Below are 10,435 nucleotides of genomic sequence, written 5' to 3'. Positions count from 1 at the left end.
CCATGAAAGCTGTATGATAGAAGGAAGGAAATGGCAGCCACAGGATAGTGAGGCAAGGAACATGTGGAGGAAACTGCTGTGTAGCATGTTCTGTTCCCACTGCGAATGCCTCTGTCTTCTTGGAGCTACACAAAAAATGGTTCCTGGGCAGAAGCAATTTAAGATGAAGAGCTGGAAGAGTAACTGTGGTTGGAAATATTTTTCTATAATATGGAATTGAAATGGAATGTCTGCAAATTTGTGAAAAGTTTACCGAACTCTGTTAAACTTAAGGGAAATACATTCCTCTCTAAAGGAACAGGAAGACTGCATCATTTAGTCTTGAGGGTCAGCATATGAAACCACTGCTTTTAAACAACATTTGTAAACAGGTTCATTCATGAAACACACAATTGTGTGGAATGACTTTGAACCTAGCCTCTGAAAAACATTTGTCACGTGTGGGTACACATATGCATACAGTTTGGTAGCAAGCGTTTTTCCTAAGACGGTTAGATCTGTTTAATATGTGGAAATGTCATTTAATGTACATAATGCTGCCAACTGGATAATATTTTCTTCCCCATCTTCTCCCTGCAAGTTTGTGTGGAAGTGAGATCATACAGTTCTGCCCTGCAAACATCCAATATTAATTTAATATTTGAATATTTTTTAACATTTAACATTAGAACATTTTAACATTTAACATATTTTAATATTTAACATTCAACACACACAAGACTGCAATGTGCATTTTGAGGCCACATTTCACAAACCAACCATATGAGTTGTCCTACATTTTTTTTTGTGTATGCTGTGTTCAAATATTATGCTCATTGGTTGATATTGTATGAGACAGGTGTGTCCAATAGGCATACAGAAAAGCTGTGATCTCCCCTTGAGACATAAGGAGAAGACTGGAGAGACAAAAGTTTGAAACCCTTATGAAAATTTGGGTTGAGGATAGAGATCAGTTAAACCACTGTGTTTTGGCAAATCTAGGAGTATCCCTTGATGTAATTATACCACTTCTAGTTTTTGTCACCAATTTCCCAATTTGGCACCATTTTTCTCCCACTGGCTTTTTACACACCGGTGCACGATGAAGAGGATTGAAGGCAACCCTATGGCAGCTCTTTCTACAGCCTGTCCTCATAGAAAAGCATAGTGTGTAATTATGTTTAGGATTGCACTGTTGAGTGCCTGAATTGCATTATTTAAACTGGTATTGCAGCTTCCTAGAGCGTCTGCATAGACAGCAAACTCTTCAGTTGCAAAAAACATACAGAAATGTGAAACTGGCAATTCTGAATGCATTAGTTACATATGCCCAATTTCAATTTGGAATGCAAAAGTACCATTTTTATACCCCCTTTAATGTTGGAATTTCTGGTAGAAATAATATAACTTTTCAGGAACATGGAAGCAGAAATGTGTAGATAGGGTTCCCAATGGGACCAACAGGAGGCTGTCTTGCCCCGAAGGGAAAATCAGCCACTCAATGATTTCACAGGAGTGCTGCTCCAGCATCCAATCACCTTCAGGAAGGGGGATTAGATGTTAGAGAGAATACAGGAGAAGAGGGAATCAAGCTTTACCTCAGGGAAGAGCAGTGACAGCTCAGGTTTGGCTCAGGAAAAATAGACAGAGTGAAGGGTAGCCCTTCCTAGTAGTGTGGTAGAGCAGAACTCAATCTCTGGGAGAGAAGTGAGTGCTGGATCGTTAGGCCTGTCTCTGGTGATGAGCAGACCTTGTACAATTTAATTTGACTCTGTGGAAAGGGCAGGTTGGTGTGGGTGGAATCCGGGGGGAGAGAGGATCCAACCTAGTAGCTAATCAATAAAAGTCTGCTTGTGCCTGAAAGCATTGCAGAAAAGTCTAGTTACTCTCTGAAGTCATCATCAGTTCAAATTTTTGTGCCTCAGCCAAGTTTCTACTTTGTCTACCTAGAGACCTGTGGTGCTGGTTTGTTTCTTTAAAACCAACCTGTAAATACTTAAAACTTATTAATTGGATGTATATTAATCCAGCCTCAATAATCTTGGGCACCACAAAACTTACCTCACAACAGCAAACCCAAAGAAGCCTACACCCTTGCTACCTGTAGAACACCTGGAAATTGATAGGAAGGATTATAGTTCAAAATGAATCTAGGTTTCAAGGAGCAGGGAGAGAATGACTGAAAGAGATTCAGCTTGTTATACTGCTCTTTGTACGGACAGGCATATGACATTGGCACAAGGCTGATAATATAGATCTGTCAATTATATGAGTGAGATTCTTCTTTGCCATCTGACTGGGAGAAACCATTTTAGGCCCTGAAGAGTGAAACAAGGACTCCTAGTTGAGCCTTTGGCCACTTTTGGAACAGCACCACAAAATGTTTACCGCAGGGGGCAATCACTAAATGTTTGTCCTGGGATGCTGAGACCATTCATAGAATGTTGGGAGGTTTCAAGCCAATCGTCATAGACGAGGCTACTGTTTCTGAATGGTGCTTCCCGCAAAGACGATTCCTCTGGGGATTCTTCTCAAGCATCTCCTACAGTACACCAATGAGGTGGAGTAAAGCCAGGTTTGACTTAGCACAGATAGCATATTGGGGATCATGGGTTGGAAATAATGGTAGATAATGGTAAATAGAGCAGTGGTGGCAAACCTATGGCACAGGCAGGGGCGTAACGAGGCAGCCCTGGGCAAACTGTAGCCCTGGGCAAAACCTGAGTTGGATGCGCCCCCCCCCCCATGGGCGGCCACTCCACCACGACCAATTTTTTTTTTTGCACCAGGACATTGGTGCCTGCAGGGGGTGCATTTTTAGACATGTCTGGGATGTTCCTGCAGGGGGCGCATTTTTGGATGTATCGGCACCAAAATTTCAGGGTATCATCTGGAAACTGTCCTTATGGTAACTCCAAAGTTTGGTGCAGTTTGGTTTAGGAGGTCCAAAGTTATGGACCCTCAAAGTGGGTACCCCATCCCACATTCTTTGCTAAGGAGATGGGGCTACCCTTTGAGGTTCCATAACTTTGGACCCCCTAAACCAAACTGGTGCACCAAACAACGAAAGTGCCATCAGTGACAGTCTCCAGATGATACCTCCTGAAATTTTGGCTAGCTGATCACGTCGATCAAGAATACCCTCTAGAGGCCTGTCAAGAACATCCCAAATTTGCCTCAAGAATCTTTGTTCTGCATTGAGTTTTTTCTGCATTGCTGTCAATGGGGGGTTGCAGGCTGGGGGGGGCACATTTTTGAAGGCACAGTCTCAAAACTTTCCAGGAGTCTCATCAGTGAGGACTGCCCTGAGTTGATTCCCAGGTTTGAGGTTGCAGTTTGGTTCAGGGGCCAAAGTTATGGACCCTCAAAGAACTGTAGCCCCCATCTCCTATTAGCTCCCATTGGAAACAATGGGGGATAGGGGCACCCCCTTTGGGAGTCCATAACTTTGGGCTCCCTGAACCAATCCTCACCAAACTTGGGGGGTCGCATAAAGACAGTCTCTTGATGATACGCCGAAATTTTGGTGCCGCTAGCCTAACAACTGCGCCCCCTGCAGGCCAAAAATGGAAAACCACTAAAAATACCCAAAAAACGAACCCAGCATTTTGATGCCCCCCACAAGGTGATGCCCTGGGCAGCTGCCCACCTTGCCCAATGGGCATTACGCCAGTGGGCACAGGGTGCCAGAGGTGGCACTCAGAGCCCTCTCTGTGGGCACGTGCACACAGAGTTTGTCATGTGGGGTAAGGAAATGCGGTCCCCCCCCCCCACACACCTAGGCTGGCCTGGGCAGCTGGACTCTGATGTCGCGTGCACCCTCAGTGAGCAGGGAGGGACTCTGGCTGGCAGGGCCTGGTGCCTTGCCAATGCTCCCAAAGTATGGCTGCTACCTCACGGGGGGGGGGGGGGGGCAAGGCAGCAGAGATGCTAGAGAGGCGCAGAGTGGTGCATGTGGGACTTGCCTTTGGGAGGCTTCAGCAGGCTGGCTCCTGCTCGAGGGGATTATTCAGATTAAATTGCTGGCGCTTGGCACTTTTGAAGGATAAATAGGAGTGGGTTTCTGGAGTTTGCAATTTGGGCACTTGGTCTTGAAAAGGTTTGCCATCACTGAGATAAGAGTGTGTTATATTTAGTAGGCAGGTATTTTATTAAATTACATGTTGAGCTTTCCTGTAAAATATTTACTAAGATTATGTTTCTGATTTGCCTCTAAAATGAAAAGTTCTATAGAAGCTAATGCTTTTCATCATTGCTTCTTTCGCTGTAAATATGTATTTCCTATAAACCATTATCTAAGCTATGACCCTCATAAATGGAAAAGGAGACATTAGGGAACTATAACAGTAACTGTGAGGAATGCATTATAATTTCTTCATCCCCCCCCCCCCTCCCTTTTAGATATTTGGAATTGTATTTGGTGTTGGACTGTAGAACTCTTGCAAGGGATTCTGCATTTAATTATGCTGTTGTCTGGGGTGTGTGCACATCATGAAGTTATAGCTGACTTATGGCAATCCCGTAGTGTTTGCAATTCGAGACATTGGTCGAATCCCCACTGAGAAATTAAATCTAGATACAACCAAGTTTCAAAATAAACTGCACCTTTTCATCGCGGTTTCAACCTCCCCACTGCAGCATGTTTCCAGTGAAGACATCTATGTCTATCTCGGATTTAAAAAATGTTACAATCCCCACTGCCACGGGGATTGTGCGGGTCTATCCTGATTGACTGTCATTTCGTGGCTGGGGCGAGAACAGCTTTTTTTTTTGCGCTGTTTTTTTAAGCACGTATGCACGGTATCCCTGCCTTTGCAGCTTTCTTCTGATTGGCTATTGTGCTGTTGTGGGAACGCTACTGCGAGATCTTGGTACCGTGTTGTTTCCCAATTTTAACATTTCCCAATTTTAACATTAAAATGTTTGCTCATGGAACATTTGCACGTTAAACATTTGCTCACGATCCTCGGTTGAGCGGTTCACGTTCTCTCGTGCAAATGATTCAGAACTTCCCAGCAGAAAAAAAAGGCTGCACACGCATTGCGCACAGCCTGCCACGCTCTGATTGGCTGGAGAGCCATCATGTCACTCCCAATGGCGCGAAAACAAACACACATTCGACTCCCATTTCTCCCCTTGGATCTGGCTTCAGAGGGTGCTTCCGCACTTACTGTGTTGTACCGGTTTCTACTCAGGTTCAACTCCGAGTGTATCCGCTTACTACCTAACCCGAAAGCTTCCGGCGTTGTCTTGTCTCTATTCCCCCGCTTCCGGAACGCAAGGACATCCCTGTCATAGGGCAGTTATATGAACTGCGACTTCCGCTGGTTGGAACAAAGGTTCGATATCGCAGCGAAGCTTCGAAATGCTTGAATCGAAGCGACTACCGCATCCATTCAACCAATCAGGGAGCAGCCCGTTACTCGCGATGCGCATGGAAGCGGGAATTAAGTCGTGACAGGCAGAGAGCGCGGCTTTTTTAATACCAGTTTCCCTCACGTTTCGAGAAACTGGCCACGATATCAAGATGCGGATTTCAAAGTGACGGCAGGAGAAATCACTGACTGGAAAAATTTTGGCGCCAAAGCTCCAGAAGCTCCGAAGCTGCGCTCGGAAGTAGTTCATACGCGATGTCCAATGCCACGTTAGCGCTGTGACGTACTGAAACTGTAAAAAAAAAACCAAAGAGCGTTCCTCATTTCCCTCCATTAACACAAGCGCCAATCACGTATGCGAGGAGCGAAACAGGTACCCGCCCACTTAGCCTTCACCGGTTCCAGGGGGCCAAGCTGAAGAGTTGTCAATTGCAGACAGGCCCAGCTGGGGAATCGAAAATCCCTCATTGGAAGGGAACCGAGTCGACCTTCACTCCCTTTTGTAGTGCGGAAACACCCAGAGTGTGTTTTTTTTTTTAAAGGTGCACATCGAAGCAGGTTCTAAAAAAACATGTGATAAGGGGATACCAGGAGAGGGAGCGGCAGAACCGGGATGCATCCATGTTCAAGGGTTCAGCTGTGTGGAGATCTCAATGAAACATGGATATTTCAGTTGACTATCAGAGGATTAATCAGCAGTGGGGATAGCACCACTGAGAGGTGGTTTCCTATTGCCTGCCTCTGCAATGGTAGTCCTTGGAGGTTGCTTGTCCAAATTCGAATCAGGTCTTACTTTGGTTAGCTACTGAGATCTGACAAGATCAGGCTGTAGCGGGGAGCAGAAGCCGGACCGCGCCCATATGGGGCCAAGAGTGGGCAGCTGCAGCTTTGGGTAGCGGAATTGCAGGTCACGTGAGGGGGCAACAAATATGTCTGACTGGCGCCCGCCCCACTTCGGACGGTGGCTGGCCTGGTCCCAAGTCACCCGAAAGGAGCAGCCAGCAGGCTGCAGGCCCACTCCCACTGATGACGTTGTGAGGGAGGGAGGCACATGGGGGAGAGAGCGCCCCCCCCGCCTCCTCTGCAGTCCCGGTCCCGCCCATCTTCCCCAGCCTGAGCCTGCCCAGCCCAGTCCCTGTTCGCCCACCGCAAGCGCAACTTCCACCACTCTCGCCCAACTCCAGAGCGCCCGCTGCCCAAGGGGGGTCTTCCACATGATGCCAATGCCTTGGCCGCTGAGGCCTGTAGCCTGTGCGCCACCTCTGCGCCCACCCGCTTTCCTCTCCGGGCTGGGGACTGTGGAGTCACCCGCTATCCCAGGCAGGCCGCCCCGGAGCAGCAGCCACCAGGGCAGCTGCAGCAGCCGCTGCCCCCAGGGGTCCCTCACATGCCGCCGCCGTCTGCAGCAGGCTCTCCTGTCCCTCTGCCGCCCGCTTTCCACTCCAGGCTGGGGACTAGGTCGCTCCCATGTGCCCGGGCAGGCCGCCCCGGAGCAGCAGCCGGCAGGGCAGCCGCAGCCGCCCCCATCCCCAGGGGTCCTCCACATGCCGCCTGCTTTCCTCTCCGGCCCTGGACCGGGTCACCCCCCGCACCTGGGCAGGCCGCCCCGGACCAGCAGCTGCCAGCCGGCAGGGCCGCCCCCACTCCCAGGGGTCCCCCACATGCCGCTGCCAGCCGCGGCGGCCTCTCCTCTCCCTCTGCTGCCCGCTTTCCTCTCCGAGCCAGGGACTGGGTTCCCCCCCCCCAGCACCCGGGCAGGCTGCCCCAGAGCAACAGCTGGCAGGGCAGCCGCCGCCCCCAGGGATCCCCCACATGCCGCCGCCGGCCGCTGTGGCCTCTCCTCTCCCTCTGCTTCTTGCTTTCCTCTCCAGGCCAGGGACCGGTTCGCCCCCCACACCCGGGCAGGCTGCCCCGGAGCAGCAGCCGCCAGCCGGCAGGGCAGCCGCCGCCCTCGGGGGTCCCCCACATGCCGCCGCCGGCCAGGAGAGGCGACGTGTGCGTTAGAGCCGGGAGAAGGAGGGGGGGCCTGCCCGGGCGCGGAGGGCGCAACCTGCTCCCTGGCCGGAGAGGAAAGCGGCCCATTGGGGGGGGGGGGGAGGCACCAAACTCAGGTTTTGCCCAGGGCTCAGGTTTGCCTAGGAACGCCTCTGGCCTGGGGCAATCCATGTCAGGGCTAGATTGCTGTACTTCCTCTCTAAAATGCTGTTTTTGTTTTATGCCACTGTATTGGTATGTACCAGGATATAAAATGTAGAGATTTAAAAAACTGTATAGAACCTATATATAAGATAAAATATTTTAAAGCACCGTATAAAATGGAAAACATTTTGTAGTATTGTAGAAAGGAATTATACACTTGTGACTGTACAGTTTACATATAAACAGAACTATTTACAAATGTACATACATATATGAGCCTGAACAAGTTTCCTGGTATTTAACTTTCTGGTATTACAGACTGAAAATTCATTATTGTACAAAATCAAAATGTTCACATAATTTTCCCATGTTACATATATACATATGTTCATGTTAAAATATGTCTTCAGCATCTGAAGTAGTTTTCTGTAGTGAGAACAATTGTACTGTCTTCCAAGTGTTTTACATCCTGATGTTCCTTTTCCGATTTTTCAGTTTAGAATTTTGTTTCTGGTGGTTCCTGGGGAATGGAAGGTAAATGAGTGGAAATAAACAAATAAATGCCATACTTATAAGAAGAGCTTTTAATATGTTTTAGCTGAATTCCAGTGGTGGATTCTCCTTCACTCTTTTCAATTGCTATGTTTTTGGAGCTCCTACATTTGAGCAGCATGCCATGAGTGATCCTGCTGATGTATTAAATTGCCTTTTTATGGATACAGTAATTTTTGGTATATATCATTTGAAATTATTTTAATTGTTATTTCTGATCATGTGTACTGAAGCTTGATAATTTTTACATTTCCCTATTCACAAAAAATGGTGATTGTATAACTCATCAAGAGAATTGTGCATAGTGTACTCTCCTGGTCCTTGAGGTAAAGCACCAAGATTGTAGCAACTGAAAACAGCCCCAAGTCTACAGGAATCTCTTTCTTGGGACAGGTTTGTAGTGGAATTAGGGGAAGAAAGCCTATGTACATAAGGATTTTCAGGCCTGCCACAGAGCTAAGTGAAGGCATTGGTACAGTCAATGCCGGCATTGATGATCTCCCCTGCCATCTGTCTACCCAAGCAGGCTTAGGAGGTGGCAGGCCAGACAGCAGAACTGAATGCAGGACTGGGTTACCCAATCCCTGCATTCAGCTCTGGGGCTTGGAATTTTTTGGGTTCAGGTTTAAAAATGTGAAAAATGTCAAAGAAGCTGAAAAGGCTGATATGGGAGTTCCACTTTTTCCGGCTTTTTTGAAAATGTCCAGGTGCTTTAAAGCTGAACCCAAAAAATACTGGTGCACACCTCTAGTAAGTTCAGTGATTTCTGAGATTTCCCTCAGATCATATTGGCATTGAATAGTTCTAAACTGTACTGACGTCCTTTGTGAAATTGTATTTTGAGCTGACAGGAGATAAAGCTACTGTTTTATTAAGTTCTGCTGTATGCATTGGCAATAAGAGTGTGCTTAGTGAAAAGGTATGTGCACTGCTAAAGAGACTCTCCTGTAGCACTCAAAATTCTAGGGCTATAGTCTCAGAAATGCTTTACTGATAAGGACACTGGGTACTGACTTACCACAATATCTCGATTACGTAGTCCTCCATTTGTATTGATGATATAATGGTCTCTGTTTTCTTTGTCCTAAGGTGGAACAGAAAGTTCAGAGTTGGGAAGAGTGTTGGTTTAAAACACTAGTTAATCTGTAATTCTTCAAAATTGGCATCAGTCCCATCAGTTTACCAGTCTACTTATAACAGCCATTGCTCTAAATTAATTAAATCGGGCTCCTGTCCAAGTCGCTTCAACTACTGTACATTCTGTACTGTACACATGGATGATGTCAGAGAATGTCTCCACCAAGATCTATAGGCCAATGTACTACCTCCCCCAGGACTATTGTAAGGGGTCCCAAAAGGAAGCATAAATTTAGGAATGGATTAAATTTCAAAAAGTTTGAGAATCATTGTTCTGTGGACTTAATTTGTTGAAGACAGTGTTCAACGGCATTCAGAGGAGAAACTGCAGTTGGGCTCTTACCATAATGGGTTTGAACTTGGGAGAGCTGGCTGCAATATCCCTTTTGACCAATATAAATAGAACTGCATCATGAACAGTAAGGAAGAACATGGTTGGCTTAATTTCATCATCAAAGAATGCACATCTTTCCAGTTTATCCAGAAGACCATCTGCAAAGATAAGAAAAAGAAAATATTCACAAGCCTGGAATATAGCTCCTGTAAACATTTCCAACATGACCTCTGATTTTACAGGATATTTGCCATCTGTTTGATAACTGGATTGATGGCCAAACCCATACTCAAACCCATTTTTTATTATAAATGTTTCAATTAAAACAAACTAGTGGCTACTAACATTTATTATCAGCGCTCAAATCTGAAATAGATTTTTGACAGGTAAACTGGGCGGGGGAGGGGACATTTCAAGTGGTGACTGTATGCCTCCACGACATTCTGGATAAAGAAAAGAACTTCACAGACACCAGCCACATTCACAAGGAAGTTTTCTTTACACTGGGAAGTCAGGTGGCATTCTCTGGACTGCATAATGTGTTCTGGATCAGAGTTGTTTGTTAGTCCAACAACACCACCGAAATACTGCCCTTGAGAAGCCTTGTGGGCCTTCACCTTAGTGTCCATAAGGATTGGGATGGATGTCATTTGGAACCAAACAACAGGCTTTTCTTCACTGAGTTTTTGCTGCAGTGTGGCTTCTTAACTGCCAATATGACTCTGAGTGTTAGAGCTAAGCATAAGGGCTTCTGTGCTGACCAGTTGATCTGGTTCAGCATCCTGTTTCCAAAACTAGCCAGTCACATTCCATGAGGAAGCCTAAATCTACTGCCAGTCAGTATCATAGGGTGAGCCCAAATTTTAGTATTAAAAGTACTATTCTTCAGAAGCGAACTATACAATTTACTAAGTGTAAT

At 46.6% G+C, this 10,435-nt stretch overlaps 1 protein-coding gene across 1 annotated transcript in view; it reads right to left on the bottom strand.

Moving 5' to 3' along the window:
* Positions 1-7,652: 7,652 nt before the first annotated feature.
* The window catches only part of SLC26A3 (solute carrier family 26 member 3), a 34,875-nt gene continuing 32,092 nt past the window's right edge, over positions 7,653-10,435 (bottom strand). The window contains exons 19-21 of the mRNA XM_048501770.1: positions 9,526-9,674; positions 9,064-9,129; positions 7,653-8,013 (exon numbers count right to left, since the gene is read on the bottom strand). Of these exons, the coding sequence (XP_048357727.1) occupies positions 7,990-8,013; positions 9,064-9,129; positions 9,526-9,674 (239 nt within the window). The 3' untranslated portion in view covers positions 7,653-7,989. The remainder of the gene's footprint in view (positions 8,014-9,063; positions 9,130-9,525; positions 9,675-10,435) is intronic.

This window comes from Sphaerodactylus townsendi, linkage group LG06 (assembly GCF_021028975.2).
Source record: "Sphaerodactylus townsendi isolate TG3544 linkage group LG06, MPM_Stown_v2.3, whole genome shotgun sequence".
In the NCBI taxonomy this organism is placed as follows: Eukaryota; Metazoa; Chordata; class Lepidosauria; order Squamata; family Sphaerodactylidae; genus Sphaerodactylus; species Sphaerodactylus townsendi.
Note: the sequence above shows the minus strand (reverse complement) of the source record. Positions and strands in the feature narration are given on the sequence as shown.